At 38.1% G+C, this 19960-nt stretch overlaps 1 protein-coding gene across 1 annotated transcript in view; it reads left to right on the top strand.

Annotated features, from left to right (window-relative positions):
- Positions 1-567: 567 nt before the first annotated feature.
- Positions 568-19960, top strand: part of FARSB (phenylalanyl-tRNA synthetase subunit beta) — a 54817-nt gene continuing 35424 nt past the window's right edge. The window contains exons 1-15 of the mRNA XM_006016539.2: positions 568-586; positions 1098-1153; positions 2090-2244; positions 3426-3498; positions 4016-4131; positions 4440-4590; positions 6566-6674; positions 11211-11281; positions 12592-12653; positions 12743-12794; positions 13104-13165; positions 13618-13825; positions 14262-14342; positions 17545-17637; positions 19624-19741. Of these exons, the coding sequence (XP_006016601.1) occupies positions 568-586; positions 1098-1153; positions 2090-2244; positions 3426-3498; positions 4016-4131; positions 4440-4590; positions 6566-6674; positions 11211-11281; positions 12592-12653; positions 12743-12794; positions 13104-13165; positions 13618-13825; positions 14262-14342; positions 17545-17637; positions 19624-19741 (1426 nt within the window). The remainder of the gene's footprint in view (positions 587-1097; positions 1154-2089; positions 2245-3425; positions 3499-4015; positions 4132-4439; positions 4591-6565; positions 6675-11210; positions 11282-12591; positions 12654-12742; positions 12795-13103; positions 13166-13617; positions 13826-14261; positions 14343-17544; positions 17638-19623; positions 19742-19960) is intronic.

The raw sequence follows: 19960 nt of genomic DNA, 5'->3' as shown, positions 1-19960 counted from the left end.
GATCAGTCCCATCAAGTCATCCCCTTGCCCCCCCCCCCGCGACGATTACCAACCCACTTGTGGGAGCCAGCCCCCTCGGTCTGGCCTCTGGCTTACTGCCCATCACACTGCCCAGCTGACTTATTCAAACGGGTCTTGATAGTCCACTTGTCCACCCCACCCAGGTGGGATGCACACATTGGTTGAGTATTCCCCACACTGAGCCAGTGTTTCTGAAGGAAGTTAAGCTCTAGAGGTCAGGTGATAAGTACTTCATGATTAAAAACAAGTAATGTAAGTCTTGCATAGTCTTTCTTAAAAATAATACAGACATTTCCCATGCTATGTGGACATCCATTTTTCAGAACTTCATAGCATTTTCCTGAGGAAGCTGCTGCCTTGCCAGGCAAAATTTTCAAACCACATCCACATGCATGCTGTTTGATTCCAAAAAAGTGTAATGAAATCGAGGTATAAACTTAATCAAACACTGTGATTTATGCTGTTTCTTGGTTGTCCACAGGCGAGTTCTGCACTGTGATTTTCCCTGTTGTAATAGTTGTAGGGATCAGAAACAGAAAAGTAATGATGAGGGCAGAGTTTGAAGGTCAGGCAGTTCACCCAAGTTGTCCTTCGTATCAGCCCCATGTTCTCTGCAGTTCTGGGAGTCTGGGGCCCCCATAAGTTATCAGGTGCATCCTACAAACTGTTTATACTAAGTTAATTTGCTGAAAAGTGTGCTTATATTGGAGTGCCTTTTACAGAGTTGTCTGTTGTTTGCTGCTGGTACAACATGTTTGTTTTCAGTGTTACTATACAACCCTCACCTAAAAGCTAATGGTACCAGCTGTTCAATATAAATGTTATATTGGGTTCTAAACCCTTTGCTGCAAATTTAAGAGCATTAAAAAATGTAAGTACAAAACATAGAGCGGAAATTGTTACTAAAATAAAATGGAATAAAAACAAAACATTCTCAAAATGATGATTAATTTTGTTTCCCCTGGAAAACACCTGATATTCTGATCAAGATGATAAGAAGACAATGTCTTTAGAAAGTTGAAATCTGCTTAAAGAAATCAAATTTGACCAGAGTGTTTTTTTTTCTCTCTTCCTAGCCGATGAAGAGTTTGATGAACTCTGTTTTGAGTTTGGTCTGGAGCTTGATGAAATTGTACGTAGCGTTTTTGTTTTTGTCATTTTACATCTGTCTATATCGCTGTGGTTCTTGCCATTTTTACTGAACTCTTCTCTGTAGAAGAGAGGGAAAGCCACTTTTGACCAGTCTGCAGCAGTTTAGACTAGCCTCATTTAAATAGTGCAAGAGTCTTCTCTTTAAATAGTATAACGGTGCCATCTACATTATTGTTCTCTTTTGGTGTAGTGGCCATGAACTTCCAAAGTCAGGACCCTAACTACAATCACTACTTTGCAGGTACTCTGTAAGCTCTAGTTTGGCTTTATTTTTATGCAGGGTTGTACGACTTCCACAGAAACGACCTGTTTTGGCATTCTGTGGATTTTTTTTAAGTTGAAGTAAATTTGTCTGAACAGTATTAATGTGGGTTCTGATACTGTACAAGACTTTGCTAGTATTGATACCTGCCTTCTTGCAAGGCGTCTGGCACTGCTTTGGCAATTTTAATTTCTGATTTGTCTTAAAAAGTTTTATTTTTTTTAGTCACCTACTTTTACATATTAAAGCTGTTTTTTAATGCTTTATTACAGAATAAATGTATGGTATTACTAATAGTTTTACTGATCTACAGCCAGGAGTAAAAAGTAATTACGTCCTGTTTGGTATTGGGATACACACGTGTTAGTTTTTGCCTTAGGAGTTAGTTTCTGATGGCTGATGATTCCTTTGGATAATTACATTACAGTTTCTGAAACTTAAGGGGATCTTTATTTAAAAGTTTCTTGTATGTCAAGTATTCATTAACTGGTGAACCCGCATCCTGCCTTTTAACCTGCATTTTTTAAAAGAAATACTAGCATCTACTTTCTTTATTTTTTTTTTAATTTCTCTATATTAAATTATGCTAAACTCAAATTGTTTTTACTGATCATTTATTCTATTATTAACAACATAGATTTTCTTTAATTTTAGACTTCTGAAAAAGACATAATAAGCAAAGAACAAGGTGGTGGAAAGGCAGAAGGTGCATCAGATGTAATTCTTTACAAAATTGATGTTCCTGCTAACCGATATGACCTTCTTTGTCTGGAAGGATTGGTCCGAGGGCTTCAGGTCTTTAAAGAGAGGTAATATAGTCTTCTTAGCTTTTTTTTTAACTGTAACTTAAGGAGTTTTTTTTAATTTAAGCAGCTGATTAAGAAATTGTTTATTTTCTTGGCCTTTGAGAGATTTCTGATGTAAAAGTTATCTGTAACAAAACATATCTGCAATCCAGAAAAACTTGCCTGGAGAAGCTCTTAGCTGCAATTTTAAATGGAGTAGAAGACAGTTGTGTGTGACATGCTGAAGCTGAGAGAGATGATTGTGATTACTTGCCTTGTTCTCCTGATTTCTTTAATGGGATCTTTAGGATTGTTAATAGTAAAATACCACATTCTTCCTTATTAGTGCATGCAAGTAGTTACTAGTGTTAACATTTATTAATGATCTAGTTAGCCATATCTGTAATAGTTTGCAAGATGCCAAATAATTTTCTCTCTCACTGAAGCTAGTGGGAGTAGAGCAGTGATTCTCAACTGGGGAGCTGCAGTACCCCCTCGGGAGTGCTGTGACACAGGTGATGTCATTGTGGCGGCAGCCTGGTAAAAATGTCCTATATGCACTCCTCCTGCATTAGGTGCACGGGACAAATCCACCTGAGCATCTCTGTTTCCAAGAGGAGCATAGGATGGGAAGGGCTCCTGCTTTCTTTAGGCTAAGTACAGCCCTAATGCAGGAGGAGTCCATGCATGTGGTATAGCCCTTCCTTTCCTTCCCAGGCTCACTATGCAAGCAAGCCCTCAGGGCACTTTTACCTGGAGGCAGCACAACCCTCTTGAGGAACAATGGGGTAAGTTGAGTCAGCACCAACAGTAGTTCCCAAACAAGGAAGCTGCCACATTCAAAAAAGCGATGGAGGGATGTTCTGACTCTAAAAAGGCTGAGAACCACTAGGTTAGAGGGTACTCAGAGTTGGTTCTTTACAGGCATGTCCTTAATATATATATAACCTTGATTTTGCAAGTTTATTATGAAAGGCAAGTTACCTCTTTTAAGCACTAAGATATTTTATAGGAAGCTGTATTTATATTGGTAACAAGTTAGTAGAAAACTTTGGATTTACATTGTCAGTAAATGTGTAATTTTGAACGCCACTAAAATCACTAAAGCATTTTTTTCCAGAAATAACATTAATATGGTTCCAATATTTCCCCCATTTAAAGAGTAAAAATCTCATTTGTAAACTTAATTTCCCATTTTATTTTAGGATAAAGGCCCCTAGATACAAAAAAGTCATACCACCTAATGGTGAAATTCAGAGGCTGCTCATCACTGAAGAGGTAAAACTACTTCTGAACTTAGGTCAATATTGTGAAGGTAGTCGTTACTGATTTTTTTTTTTTTTTTTTTTTTTGTATTGTAAAAATGCTAGGGCCAGAAAGCTGATATGTAGGATCATTGCAATAGCAGAGTGAGCATTTTGAGGGATTGTGATTTCTTTGCAACTATTCTTTCTCTTAAATCTGATGTGGAAAGATGGCAAGTCAGTGTAGAACAAATGTAGTGAAGTATTAAGTTTTTTACGTTTGCGAGGATCTTTTGGAATCTTTTTTACTCTAAGAACAGCTGTTGTTGCAGACCTGATGCTGATGGCTGTTTGTTGTTGGGGGGGGAGGAGGAATATGGACATTTTAATGTATTTTTCATTGGTTATTAGCTCTAAGCGAGGATTTGTGAAGAACTTCTAAAAAAAAAAAAAAATGGCAGGTGAACACTGTTTCCAGTATGTTAATTTTATATATTCTGTATAGATGGAATATTTATCACTAATAATTGTACTGCTCTTATGAACTGCAGACTTCCCAAGTCCGTCCTCATGCTGTAGCTGCAGTCCTCCGTAATATCACTTTTACCAAGGATCGCTATGACAGTTTCATTGACCTCCAAGAAAAACTGCACCAGAATATTTGCAGGTTAGCTTTAAACCTAACTAGAATAAAGCTAATAGGTCACTACTTGGCTTGATATATAATAATTTTTTTAAAATTTTGAAATATTAAACTGATTTTAATTACATGGTAAACTGCAGTTCTCTTTTCCAAAGTGATATTATGTTTATACTCAGGAAAACATTTTTAGGCAGTGCTTTTGACATTTTTTTGTTTACCTTGCCTGAAGCTATCATTTCTCCATACATTTTACTATGAACAAATAACTTATATAGCTAGAGTGAAAGAAGCATGTTGTATAAGATCATTATTTTTCTTTGTTTCCTTTGCAGGAAGAGAGCACTGGTAGCAATTGGTACCCATGACTTGGACACAATCTCTGGTCCATTTACTTACACAGCTAGACCTCCTTCAGAAATTAAATTTAAACCTCTGAATCAGTCCAAGGAGTATACAGCTTCTGAAATTCTTGATCTGTATAGGGTAGGTGTCCTTTCCAAACTTTTCATACTTGGTGCTGAAAACTAAATTTCTAGGGGGCATTACCAGACTTAACCTTGATAGAGGAGACAAGATCCTTTGCAGCAACAGCCAGGAAATGTGCAAGTAAAAGCTGGAATTTTTTGTAATGTGGTAATCTCTTCTCTCAGGCTGGGACTTAGATCCCAAATTCAGTCTCATGAGCACCAGACATCTTAGTATAATGTGCATAGAGCTATGCTTGGAATAATATTGTAACTCAAAGTTTCCATACCCAGTTACTTTTTCCATGGAGATCGTAACATGAAATATGTCATATTTTGTTTGGAGATTTATATTCAGCTGTACTCTTTTGGTAACTCTTAAATTGTCCCAGAAAAACAGTTTTCACAATAATCTTTAAATTCTTACGTAGGTTCAGTCAGGGCTGTTCTAGTGAACAAAATATCTACCTCTTGTTTTGATGAAATTGGCTTTAAATCTGGTTGTAGTTGTATTTCTGTTACAGTTTCTGCGTATTTTTTCATTTAGTGTAATTAATTCCTACCACACAGTAACACATCTGGACTGGACTGTTTTAAAAGAAAAAGCCAAAACAGTATGTTTGCATACAACTGTGAAACTTAATTCTGTGAAAAATAGTTAATTAATTTAATTCTCTCCTTTTCTCTTGCACTATTTGTGTGTGTGTCAAATCTATCTGAAATTTTTCACCCAATTGCTGTACTATTAGGGTAAATTTTGCCCCCATTGAAATCAGTGGGAGTTCTGTCACTGACTTCAGTGGAGCCAGGATTCCACCCTTGGCCTTTATATTATTCTTGAGCAGTTCATGGTGGTATTTAATTTTTGTTGCTCGTGTAAGCCACATGATATCCTGAAGATGAATGCAGTCGTTACTCAGGCCTATTATGTAAATACTTTGTTAAATAAACCCAAAATTTGCTTTCCATGAAATTTTCCTTAATGTTTGAGCATACTGGCAGGAAACTGAATACACCAGGGATGAAAGCACAACTAAAGCAAATGCAGCTTTTACTTTGATTAGGCATTAGCAGACACTCTTGAATAATTTGTCCAACTCTTCCAGGAAAGGGTAGAAGTGTAACATACTCGAATTAAATAAGATGATGTTCTTGGTTTCCCTTCCCAGTTAAAAGTTTCTTTGCCATGGGGTAATGAATTTTAGTAAGAGATCCTGTCTCACTTTATGAGGCTTATTTACATCCTGTCTCACTTTATGAGGTTTATTTTAACCATTTTAAGCAGTCAATTTTCTAATATTCATGTTCCCATCATTTCTGTTGAGTCGCATGACATTTTCACAGCAATAAAGAAAACTCTAAATAGTTCTGTGTACATTTTCATGACAGAACATTAAGGGAGATACCAAGCCAGAATGAAACAGAGACTAGAATATGATGTTTGTCGTGGTAAAAATCATGTTTAGGTAAAAAATCCTGCAAATTTTAAAATGTGAAATGCCCTGGATTAGATAGTGATGAGAATTTTAAGTATAAACCCAGAAGGTTTTTAAATCTTTCTAAAGATAATGTTTATGTTAAAAGTGGCAGAAATTATTGTGAAATAGGGATGGGATGTTTAGTACCCCAGATAAGGACTAAAATGGTAAGTTACTGTATGATGAGCAGTTGCTACATTTAGTTTGGGTGAGCTCATGTGGCTGTGATTCTGCTAACTGTCATTTTTATTTAACTGATATCTTTAAACTAGTTTTATCTTTTATATGAAGAGGAGGTAAAAAAAGGAAAGAGGAGGTAAAAAAGGAGAAGGAGGGGAAAAGACTTTTTGGCTTCCTTGCTTTCTGTAAGAACTAATCCTAGGATAGCAGGTACCTAGGGTCCTAATCCTTCACTCCAACAATGACTCCTGTTAATGTCACAGCTAAAGGATTATATCATGGAAGGAGAGTTAATGATTGAGTAATGTAAAGTTCTATTTGTGTTTATTTCTCCAGACTGACAGCCACCTTAAGCAGTATTTACATATAATTGAAAACAAACCAATTTATCCAGTCATTTATGACAGCAATGGCATTGTTCTTTCCATGCCACCAGTCATCAATGGTAAGATTACACATGGCTTTTTGTTTTGTCACTGCTGCTGTTTTTTTTCTGATGGGGTAACCAACATAAATACTTCACAACTGTATGTATATTTTTCTTAAAATGGTACTATTATTTAATTTACTCTTCTCCTTTCATTCATTCTACCACGGTGCTGCAAAACCTCTTGCTCTCTTGGGCTGCTGGATGCTGCTTTACAAAACCAACAGTGCTGGGGATACCTAGCACAAATTCCATGCACGTAGTTTCTTGCCAAAGAAATCTAAATACCTGTCATCTGTGACAGGTGCTCCTGAAAGTTCTGTGATAGGAATAGTTCTTAGATAAGGCATTTCATTTCTTTATGTTGAACCAGGCACACGTTTCATCAGACATTTGGCTGAATAGGAATGTAGTTCATGGTAAATCAGTAACCATTTGAATCTCTATTTCACGTGTTTCAAATAATAGCAAATGCTGTTTTGTTTATTGAGACACAAATCCATCATAGTTATCAGCAGTATAAATCGATCAGTGAGCCCATTTGCTATTATACAAAATACGACTCCAGGAAGTGTTTGATGCAACAACAAAAAAAACTAACCCTAGAATATTTGTTGGAACTTCTAGCCATGAATTACTTCTGAATATAAAGGGAATTAATGAATGATTTTTTTTGAGAACATTCCTCATGACTATTGAACCTCATCAATAACATGGTGAGAATATTTCCTTCAATAAAGCGGTTGCAGTATAGCTGCAATAAAAAGTTTGGCTAAGCCAGCAATTGGAATACCACTCTGTTCTGCTTGTGATGACTGATATGATTGACAGTGGCATTCCCACATTGGGTACTTGTCTGTCATCCTCAGAAATAATAAACATCTGACCTGGACCTTAACAAGCAGTGCATGTTTTTCTTATGTGCCCCAACATGTGACAACTGTTTCTAACTGGAAGGTGATGTCAGCCACAGTCTATGGCTAGTCTTGGTTAGCTTTGTTTCAGCTTCAGATTATTCTAGTTGTAAATATGCCGTGCTGCTCATGTCTTAACTAGTCAAAAGACTGAGCAAAATATTTTACTTGGATATATATTTTTTTTAAATAGGGTATTTGACAGAAGCTTCCAGATTTAAATTAATATTTTTTACAATTCTTGAAATGTGAACATCTGAAAGGCCATTTTGGAGTATCCCAAGAACACTGCAACTAGAGGTTATATTTCCTTGAACTCTTCCAGAGTAACATGTATTCAGTGTACAGAGGGACATGACTGAGGCAAACCGGGGAAGGGAACACAAGATACCTAGTTCTGCGGATTTTTTCTCCATTTTATTTTTTCATAGTTGCAACATGTTCACCTTGTGACCACATGCAACTTTGAGACAGTAGTTTTCTGGAGCTTTCAGGGCTTCAGTATCAAATGCACTGTCCCCCAATCATTGCTCATACTACATGATAGTGATAGTACTTTATTAAAAAGGAAACCCATTTGTGGGCTTGGTACTGGGCTATCCTGCATAGTGTGGAGCTGCATCATGTTGCCAAAAACTTCCCACAGCAGGGACTTATCTGCCCTGCAGTGGCATCTCCTTTGTGCAGGGGAAACCACCCCTGTCCCTGTTTTTTTTTCAGGGCTGCCCCATCACTTTTATTTTTCTCCCTACTCTCCCTCTCCTCCCTCATTGGGCAATATGTTGAAAGTTCCCACCAAGCTAGGGAAGCTTGTGGCTTTATTATGAATCTTGCAGTATGTGAGGTCTTGCCCAAAGTTCTTGTTCCTAGAAGTAATCTCATTTTGAATTTTAAAAAAATCAAATTTCTAGACTCAAACTCCTTAGTGCCATTTAGACACCATTTGAATGAATTGGAATCTGATCCTTAGTCTCTATGCCTCATAATACTACAATTCAGTTCCAGGGATAAATACATTAAGGATTTGGGCTGTTTAGACCTCACATTGACAGGAGCCATAATAGTATCTTTCCAGAGCAGTAATTCTCAATGGGGTACCACCAGACTCAAGTGTTGCATTGATTATTATATTATGATTCTTCATTCAGTGTTTTTCTAGCTGAAAAAACATGTTTCCAGTCATGTTGTTGTTGGGTTTTTTAAAGCATTGTAATAAATAAATTATTTTTCTTTTTTAGTGTGGTTCCTCTAAATTCAGAAATGTTATAGAGGGGTATCTTATCTAACAGGCTGAGAACCACCGATTTAGAAGAAGCTTCTGTAATTGAAGTGTGTAACTGATTGGAAAGCCAAACTCAGAGATAGTTATCAGTGGCTTGCTGTTGCACTGGAAGGATGTTAAGTGGAATTCCAGTGGTCTGTCCTCAGTCTGATGCAATTCAGTGGTTTCAGTAATGGCTTGGAGGATGGAACAGAGTGTATGCTTATTAAAATTGCAGTCAACACTAAGCAGGGGTTGCAGGTAGCTTGGAAGACAGGATTCAAATGCAAACTGATCTTGACAAATTGGAGAAATAGTCTGAAATAAGTGGAATTAAGTTCAACAATGACCACGTGCCAAGTACTGCACTTAGGGATAATCAACTGCACAAAAACAAATTGGGAAATGATTGATTAGGCATCAGAGAAAGGACAAAAGATTTATAGTAGATTGCAAGCAGAATAGGGGATGATTATATATACAGGAGTGTTAGGTAAGACGGGTAAATACTCCACTCTGTTTAGCACTCAGCTCAGCCCTATAGCAGCAGTGCTAGCTACACACCACTGCTATGGGGCCAGGCTGGAGCTGTGCTGTATGTTGCAACAGGAACAGAGCTTGCTGGTACTGGAGCAAGGCTAAGAGGTGGTAGGGAACAGAGGGTCTTGGAGGGTGTGGGGGGGAAGATGGGTGAAGGGGGTGGGGGCTGAGGCTGTGGTGGGTGGACAGGCATAAAAGGAGATAATTGGAGTGGGGGGAGGGAAGGGTAGGGATAGCCTGCCCTCCTACTGGTTGTCCCCCACTGCCTCTTCCATCGCCTGACCTCCTACCACTGTTTTTCTCGCTGAAGTAATGGGAATGACTTGAAGATGACCCTCCTAATTAGATTCCATACATGGAAAATTATAACAAATTGATCATTTTTTCCTTGTATAGAATGTAATTATTGCAGGGTGTGTGTGTCTTGAATTCAGGGTCATCTTGGATTTGGGTAAATATGGTATCTTCTCTCCTGCCAGATGAGAAGGAGAGACGTTTACATTACAGATGGGGACCTGGGGCCCAGAGCAATTTGGTGACCTGTCCAGGGTCATACAGGATGTCTTTAATGAAGCTAAGAATTGAACCAGAGTCACCTACGTCTATGTTTGTACCCCTGTCTCTGGGCTTCTCCTTCTCCATCCACAAGGCAGTTTGAGGTGGAGAGAGTAGTCACTGAAGTTTCCTAATAAGTCTGTTTGAGGAGCATTCAAGACCAGGGGTCAGCAGCATTTTTGGGAACAGTGCAAACACCCCCTCCACAACCTTGACTTATAAGATGTTGGCATGCAAGGGGTGGATGGCAGGGAAACAGCGAGGGGCCCAATTCTTGTTGTGGCAGCTCAGCCTCGACCCCTTCCCCACCATCTGCCCTGAGACACACATGCACTTACCACTGGCAACAAGCCGAGCTGGGGCTCTGTGGACCCTGGTACAGCTGCTTTCAGCCTCCCAGTTGACTGCTGCACCCAGTCTGAGCCCTGCCGCCGACCACGGAGCCTGGGCTGCTTGTGGTAGCAAGGTTGCAAGCAGCTGCACTGAGGTCCGCAGAGCCCCATCCTGGCTTGTTGGTGGCAGCAGGTGCACACACGTTGGGGCAGACAGCGAGAAAGGGGCTAGGACCGTGCTGCCACAACAAGGATTGGGCCCTTCGCAACTCCTGTGCCTCCCATCGCAGGGTGTATATGCCAGACAGAATGTCTTCATGTGCTGTGCTCTGTCACATGTGCCAGGGATTGCTGACACCTAGTCTAGACAGTGATTAGGGTGTTATTGACTCAAGTCTGCAGTTAAATGTTGGGTTTTTTGCTATTCCCATTAAAAGATAGGAAGACCCTCTGCATCCAACTATGCTGCCTACTAGGCCTCAGCTGGAATGCTTCTCCTTGATTAAAAGAATTGAAGGATTTAAAAAAAAAAAAGTCTCTTCCCTAATCTCCCAAACTCGATCAGTCACAATTACTACCTTGGCACTTGCTGGAGGAAAAAAAAAAAAGCGCACTCCCTGTGACTGCAGTACGGCTTTGTAACCAGCAGATGGGCATTGTTTGGTTCTTTTGCCTGTCTCAACTTGAGGCTGATAACACTTGCAGACCTGTGCACCCTCCCAAAGATGGGTTCACTCAAAAGCCTGGTCTCCTGTGCAAGAGTCATGCCATAAATTTACAAGTGGAGAGTCTAATTTAAAATTTAGAGCGGTTGAAACAGCGGCAAAAATTAACGTTTGGACTGTGGGAGATAATGGTACATAAATGTTGGACCATGAATAGGATCTGTTCTCAATCATTCCAAGAGTTGAGTGAGCATTTTCAACACATTTTTTATTCCTATTTATTATAGGAGACCACTCAAAAATAAACCTAAATACCAGAAATGTATTTATTGAATGCACAGCCACTGATATTACAAAGGTAAATGAAGTTTTGTTTTATTCTATATGCTATTTATGTAGTTGGCTTTCTAAGTAATATGGTCATTGCCATACCAACAAGATCAGCATTTTATGCTAAAACAGTTTTTTTTATTTTTCAGGCTTATTTTTTATAACCCCCTTAGAATTTCCCAAATATTTCTAGTTTTATTTTTTTAGGAGGAGATACTTTTGGCCCTGTCTTGATATTGAATGTTCAGTTTGAACGAGAAAATAATTCAGATAAAATACTAAAAATATTTTTAAAAATATTTTTCTAAAGGTAAAGAGCTCTAAAAATGTAACATGTATTAAGATTATTTGTTTTGGTAAAGCATACCATCCTCATATTTAACTGTAAAATGGGGCACACAATTTCTTTGGATTAATTTTACCACATCTTGCTTAGGGAAAGTGTTGGTTTGCACTAGAGGGCAAGTTTTCAAGCATAAATACACCTGCAGTATTGTGCCCTCAGAAAGCCACTTGTCGCCACACAAATTTTCTAAGTGAAATTTCAATTAGGCAGGTAAGCATGAAGTTTTCCAGTGCTCATGTTTGCATTTCCGTAGAAGTATTGTCACAAAGAGAAAAATTCTAAATATGTCTCCATGTAAAAATGCAGATTAAAATATTGGGGGGAATGCTTTTAGGTAGCTGATAAATACATTTATTTTGTTTTTTATCTATAAGATTTATCACAAAAATGATGCTTGTTCAGCACTTAGAAAATAAAAATATCTAGACTGAGGCTAATTTTCTTTGTACCTCTGATACTGATTTGTATTTTATAAGCATTATCTGTGACCCTGTCACCTTAAAATTATCACCCACAAAAATATGATTTTATCATTAGGCTGATCTTAGCATGTGTTTTTATAGAGATTTTTCCGGTCCCAGAGCACACACATTCTAACTTACTTAAACGGCACTTTTAAATTTTGACTCACTTAAAGGCGTTACAGGACCCAGTTCCATTTGGTAGAATATCTAGGTGATCTGTTTAGGAAAAAACTCCATCTCCTCCCAGGCCATTGAAAGCTACAGTTTTTACACAAACGTCTTTGTTGCAGAAGCAAAAGAGTTTCTTGGGTTTTTTTAGTTGAATGTGGTTTGTCTGTTTTAAAGACCTTTTTATTCTTGGATTCCTTGGGCTGGGGGGCAGGGGTTGTTAAAGGAATAATCGAAGTAGCATTATCACTGATTGAGGTTAAATATTTTCTTTGCTGCTCTTCACATATATTTAAAATCTGTGGGAGCTGGCATTTATATTTAAATGTGCTCACTTTTCTCTTTCTATTTTTTGGGTAGGCAAAAATTGTCCTTGATATCCTAGTAACAATGTTTAGTGAATATTGTGAGAAGCAATTCAGGTGAGTAGTATTGACCCTGTTTATAAATGTGATATTATTTCTTGGTCATGTGACATGCTTTAAACACTTGATTTTCTCTTCCCCACCAGTGTGGAAGCCACAGAAGTAATTTATCCTTATGGAAAAACCTGCATCTATCCAGTAAGTATTACAGACATGATGTGGGGGGAGTGATTTTCTGTACATGAGAATTTGGTAAGAGTGAGAAGGGCATAGATAGCTCTTATTTCTGATTGTATAGTAGGATAAAGGTGAGTCCTGTTACATAAAGATTATTGTGGCTACCTTAAAATAGTAAATCTAACCCTGTATTACAGATTTCTTTTCTCTGATCAGTTTGGTGTCCTAATTAGAAGTTGGATTAGAAAGATGTTAATACTAGATTCTAGTAGGCAGAAATGAAAAGTTTCTGATATATTGTCTAAAGTTTTCTTTTTCTTCTTTTTCTAGGAATTGGCTTACCGAAAAGAAAAGGTGAAACCAGATTTAATCAACAAGAAAATAGGAATCAGGTATGATTTGCAAATACTCACCTAGATAATATTTGATGGGAAGTCATGAGCTCTGAGGAAGCACAATTACTATGCTGCTTTCAGACTAGCTTCGCTGAGTTCAGTTGATTTTTATTTTTTTTTCCCCTCCCCAGCTTTTTTTTTTTTAAGAATGTATTGAAAACTGGAATGTTAACCTGGGTAATTAGATTGACTACCTAAAGATTTCCCCTGTAATTTCAGCTAAGTGAATAATTCTTTAGTTTCCCTCTAATTATTTTGTAGTGATGCTGAAAGAGGATGGCTGTCATGGTTCACCCCAGAGGAATACTGATGGAAGGCAAATACTCTCATAGTCCATAAAGTGCTACTGTATTCTTTCTGATGGAAGAGACTGTACAAAAAAGGTGGAATCCTATTGCAAAATAAGATGTAAAATAAGCTCAAAACACTATTCTGTTGTCTTGTTTTAGTGAAACTCCATCAAACCTTGCAAAGCTGTTGACCAGGATGTGTTTGAAGTCGCGTGTTACAGGGAATGGGAACAATATAGAGATTGAAATCCCTCCTACAAGAGCAGACATTATCCATGCATGTGATATCATAGAAGATGCAGCAATAGCTTATGGTTATAACAACATTCAGATGACTATCCCGAAAACGTACACCATAGCTAATCAAGTAAGATTGCTCCTTTAAATAAACACTCTATTGTCAGTAAATGAGAAGTGTATGCCAGAAGGGCTTTGGAAAAAACAGAACCTAAGAATTAAGCAATATTTTGACATGCTCTGCCTTGAGAGGCATTTACCATGGATAGGATACAAAACAGATGCCTGACTGATTTGAGTAAGTCCAAGACCAGTGGTTGCTGGTGCTTGAAAAAAGACAGGGGTTAAGCATGGAGCCAGTATTGAATCTCCAATTGGGAGTTTCATTTCCTCAATCAAGCTCTGAGGCAGCTGGTTGATGGGGTTTTTTAAAACTATTTTTTAAGCATGCAAGCCTAGTTACCTCCCTAGCAACATCTACTTTAATGGAACAGGCAGAATCTCCCAGGAAAAGCTTAAAAACATTTCAGAAGAGAAATGAAAATTGTTTTTTGTTTTGTTTTTAGTTTCCTCTCAATAAGCTCACGGAACTTCTGAGACAAGACTTGGCAGCTGCTGGATTTACTGAAGCACTCACTTTTGCCCTGGTACATTATATTAACTGACTTTTTTTGTTTGCTTGTTTTTAATTGTATATCGAAACATTAATAGAACCAAATCTGCAGACAGTAGTCTCATAGTTCTGAACTGTGTAAATGTAGCAATGTTATACAACATTATTTTGTCAGGTCCCTTTTTTGCTAAAGTTTTGGTATTACAATATAGTTTTGTGTGAGATCATGCTGTTGGATGAACTGAATAGCTAATTGTTAATTTGACATTTAGTTTTAAGTACTGAAGTGAAAATGGATGCTGGAATACTGTTTTTAATTTCATTTGACATTGATAGTACTAAGTTAGAAGACAGCAAGTCTGTTTCTGAAGGCTGCCAGGATTATTAACACACCAGATGTGTCCTTGGGTATGTTTAATAGTCTGAAAAACAAAACATAATTTTTTATGATACCCAGTAGGCACCATTGTTGTTCAGAGGTGACAGCCTTTCCATGCTGAATCTATTCTTGGGTGCTGTAACTTGCCCCCAAGTACTTGCATTAGTTGTAAAGGTGATAAGCAAGACTCAGCAAAAGAATGTTTCTAATAAATCTTGAAACAGCATGAAATGTATGTTAATTGTACTTTCATGTCCACTTAAGTCTCACTGTAGCTCTTCACAGATGCAAACCACTATAGTTATTAATAAAATACGATGCTGTAGTGTCCACAGGTAGGGACCTACCAAATTTGGGGCAGCTGCCCCCCAACTTTGCAGGCAGAACACAGAGCTTGGCAGTCATTTCAAGGGCTGAGTGCAGCAGAGCCCCACACGCTGCTGGGCGAGAGGCCCTGATGGCCCTGCCCCTTGCTGCTGATTGGCCTGTCATGTGGCCCTACCCTTCACCAATTGGAGGCACCCTTCACCTGCGAGGACCAATTGGCCCTCGCAGCCAATCAGAGTGGGGGTGCTGATAGCCCTCTGAACTGGTAGACCCCCCTTTCCCACCCCAGTGGGCTGCTGCAGCACCCTGAAGACCAGTTGCATCCTCTGGGAAGCCAGCATTTTCTTTTCAGGAAGTCCCTCATCTACCCTTACCTCCTGGATTTTGTGGGCATTGCCTGATTTTGCAAAATCTGAAAAATCACAATATTGGTGGTCCCTATCCATAGGCCCTTGTCAGGAATTGGTTCTCTGTAGGAGCATGTGCTGCTTACTGAAGTAATGGCCATAGCAGCAGCCAGTGTAGTTTTGAAAACTGGAATTGTGCAGACAATTAGTGGATTGTACAGGCTAGTAACTGTTTTTCTTTTTAATATTAAATATAAGTGACCATATTTAGTTAAGCAAATCTGATATTTTCCTTGCAGAGCAACTCTTTAGCAGAGATTTAATAGCAGGTTTTAGTATGGGGCTCTTTAGGGTAAAAGTAGTCAAGGTGAATACTAAGGCAGGCCCCCAGGCACAGAGCTGATACCAGACCCTGCCTGTAGGTTTGAACAGATCTAGCTGTAGAAAGGATTTTCAAAAATTCATAGAGCTGTTCAGTAGTTAAATCTCTACCTGGGGCTGGAAGATACATTTTCCCATTGAACTGTCTTGTTCTTGTTTCAGAACAGAGTAGTTTGCCTTAAAATTTATTTACCTGAAGGTGTACTCAGTCTTTTTACAGTGTCTTTTATCTGATTCATGACTAATATTTGGATAACATTTTTAAAAGAATTTGAATGACTGAGGACATTGACTTTTGGTAGGATTATGCTTCAGAAACAGTTAGTTGCTCTTGAAAAATGTTACTCTTGGGAACATGTTTCCAGTAGATAATCTAAAATAGTAAAATTGGATTCAAAATGTCTTTGCCCCCAGATTTTTGGGAGTAGGGGATGTTCAGATGCTAAATCAATTCTTTCACTGTGGGACACATCTAAGTAGTCCATAATTTCACTGGGTTGTCAAGGATAATGGCTAACAGTGGCTTTACACAAAACAGCATGGGCCAAAAGATACAGGACTCTTTGTGACAGTATAATGTTAAAGGCAGCACACGGTATATATCTAGAGACTGTATTCAAAGCTTTTACAATATTTTTTCAGTGTTTGGAATATTTTAAAATGCTGAATGTGTTACACCCCAGCAATATGACCTTTAAAGAAATGCAAGACTGTTTAATAACTACAATAGTATGGACTGTTCACAGGGGTACAGAACTTATTCAGATCACATTTAGGCACATATATCATGTTGTGCATGTTGACATTTGTACTTCTGCTGTGTCATTATGGCATCTCAGCTGTGGCATGTCACTGCCAGGTTATAAAACACAGATGTGAAACATGCCTATAATTTCAGTATTACTGCTACCTCGGTATTCTGAAGTCCTGTGTTATGTTTTGGATGAAAACTGTCCATTATCCATTCTCACATCCAATCCATTCTTTGGTTTGAACCCAAGATTATCATCTCTACAGAATATCATTTTTCTGTACAAGGATCTCTGATTTAGCTAACGTATTCAGTTGCATCATAGTTAGATACCAAGTTTAGCTTCACATCTGAAAATGCTTGAATACAGTTGTTCCCTGCTAAGTGTTTTGCATTCAAAACCTCACTTTTCAGATGGTATCTGGTCATTTTACTTGCATTTGGTAGATCAACTCTCCTTTCAGAATGTTGTTAACACAAAGGGAACAGTTCTGGAGGGCTGTGGGATACAAGCAAATCCTCAATTGCGTGCTTTCTCTGCTGTCAGTTTCTTGTTGCATTAATAAAGCTATACATGCTGGAAATCCTGCTGTAGGTCTTAACTGTAGTCTGTTACCTTGTGCACAGATGGCATGTGAACTTAATAGGTCATGCGCTCTATTTTGGTAATCAGCTATTAAAAAAAAACAAACCCTGAGCACGTATGGATCCTTGCTTGTTGAGATCTAAACTGTGTAACCCTTATTTAGGCCCAAAAGAATGTTACCATGCAGACAATCACAGTGAACTTTGCCTTCTCTGTGAGCAGTCTCAATGTACCATTACTTATACTGGGATTACTTACCACCCTCAGAAATAAATCTGTCCACCTAGGTTTAAAGATGAGATGATAATCTTTACTCTGTCATTTATTTTCACAAGTAGCTGAGCCATGTTATTGAGCTCCAGAGCTATTACTGATCTTTGTTTATTCTTGATAACAAATTTCATCATTGCTTCACTGCATATTTTAACTATTTGATGCTTCTGTTTTTCCCCCTCATCCCCTTAGTGCTCCCAAGAAGACATTGCTGATAAACTTGGTATGGATATCTCTGCAACAAAAGCAGTGCACATAGCTAATCCCAAAACAGCAGAATTTCAGGTAAAGTACCATAGTTCAGTGTCAGTTGTAATTCTTATAAGCTTCCTTTAAACTTAAATCTAAGCTTCGGTGTTTCTGTGTTTTAGGTATTCCACTGGAAAAGTTTTGGGGTTTTTTTTAAAAGCAAACACCCCCTTGAGTGACAGTGATGCTGGCTAGAAATTATGGGACCTCTAAACAACAGCATAAATGATTAATTTATTTTCATTGTCCAAGCTAGGTAATGGAAAAGTACATCATTATTACAAAAGGTTAAATAAATAAATAAAGCCTTATCTTAGTCTATTAATGATTTGTAATTTGACTTGTTTTTTAAATCTTCTAGGGATTTTCTCTCTCTCTCTCTTTTTCTCTCTGAAACACTCTTTTTTGTTTTTGTTTTTTTTTTTTTCCCCCCCCCCCCGACACTTTCTTCCTAAGTCTCAGTATGGTACCTTGCTTCTCCCCAATACCCCAGCTATTCTGTGAGTGAAATTTTTTGGCGTGTGCACACAAATTTGTGTGTTGATATTCACATGCATTAAACAGTCATTCACAGGGTTGTATTTGGGCCACCTTCATCTACCAAACTGAGATGGTTGTAAACAGTAGTGGTCTCTGTTCTGTTTTGACAATTCAGCTGAAAATATAATAGTACTGATGCGATTCTGAAAGGAAGAGGGACTCCAAATTCAGGTATGGAAGAACAGCAAACTAGCTACAAATACTAAATAATCAACGCATAATAAATAGCTGTGGCTGGGTACATAATAACAACTTTGCATCTGCTGTCATAAAGTAGAGCCAATAACTGTGAGTTCTCATATGTTAAGTTATATGAAATTGGACTGAGCCAGCTTGAAAAGTTGGGACCCTTTTTGAGTTTAAGGTTGCATTTGAATGCAGAACACAAATCTATGTGTTGATATTGTGGGAGGGAGGAGGCTCCTCCCCTAAAAAAGCCACCAGTACAATTAACACGTGTCTGGTTCCTCATGCATCCATGTTAAGCAGTGCAGGATGCCCATCACTGCAATCTGAGCATAATCTTAAAAATATTATAGTGATGGAACTTAAGTACCACTATGATGATGACAGGCACCAGAAAGCACCCAAATGACTATTTTTCTCCTGTAATATTTGTTTCCTGTATGAACAGGGAGTGTCTTTAGAGAAAATACCTGATTTTATTTTTATTCCCCCTCTACCCTAAACCTAAACTTCACACACATTTTTATTTCTCTGTGCATTTGGCTGCTGCCTTACCTAGCCTCTTTGCTTTTGCTTTTATACCACTTATCATTACTTTGGACAAAAAATTATAGTCTTGATATTTTTTAACATTGGTTTTCAGCTACCTTGCAGGTGAAAACCTTCATTTGGCTACTGAGTATCCACTACTTCTGTAGCAAAAGAACTGGTTAATTCCTGCCATCAGGGAGGTTCTACTCTGGAACAAGAACCCCTTGAGCCCACACTTCTGACAAAATAAGAAGTAATATAGATAAGATAACACCCCGTCTTCTGTTGGTTAGAAATTCACTGGGTCTGTGTGGAGTGATGGCTGTGCTGTGAAAAGGAAATTGATGATTCATGTCCCTTTGGATAAGAAATGTATATTTTAGTTTCTCAGAGAAATTGGTAGTCTCTGTACTAGGAAGCATGTTATCTAGTACTAAGAGCAGAGGACCCAGAATTGGAAAAACTAGGCTTTGTTTCTTGCTCTTTGGATATTAGTACAAAATCAGATAAGCTATTTACCCATTCTGTGCCTTATTTTCCCCACTTCTGCGTATTCATAAGGCACTTTTGAGAGTCTTGGCAGTGCGCCATAGATGCATAATGTATCTACATTTTCAGATTTAATCATTCTAAAGTTAAAAACACAGACAGCTGAAATTACTCTGGTATTTCATTTATTTTTAAAACTCTTGTTCCAAATAAGTAAAACTGGAAAACCATCTCAACGGGTTGTTTCAAATGTACAATTTCATATGTGACCTGCAGGTGGCACGCACCAGCCTCCTGCCTGGCCTCCTAAAGACCATTGCTGCTAACAGGAAGATGCCTTTGCCTTTGAAACTCTTTGAAATCTCTGACATTGTAGTTAAAGATTCTTCCAAAGGTAAGATCAGCTTGTTTACACTTTTTTACTTCCCTTTGTAAAAGGATTTCTTAACTCTTCCAGAAGTTTTTTTTCTATCTCTTTTAAACACATCTGACGATGGGAACGCTTTGTTTTTTTTAAATGTCTACCAGTTTAGTTCTTCTAGTCTGCATCCCATAAACAGACCACCCTACATGAGATAGGCAGCATGATGGTGTTGTGCTGGATGGTTCCACA

This window comes from Alligator sinensis, unplaced genomic scaffold (genome assembly GCF_000455745.1).
Source record: "Alligator sinensis unplaced genomic scaffold, ASM45574v1 scaffold187_1, whole genome shotgun sequence".
NCBI lineage: Eukaryota > Metazoa > Chordata > Crocodylia > Alligatoridae > Alligator > Alligator sinensis.
Note: the sequence above shows the minus strand (reverse complement) of the source record. Positions and strands in the feature narration are given on the sequence as shown.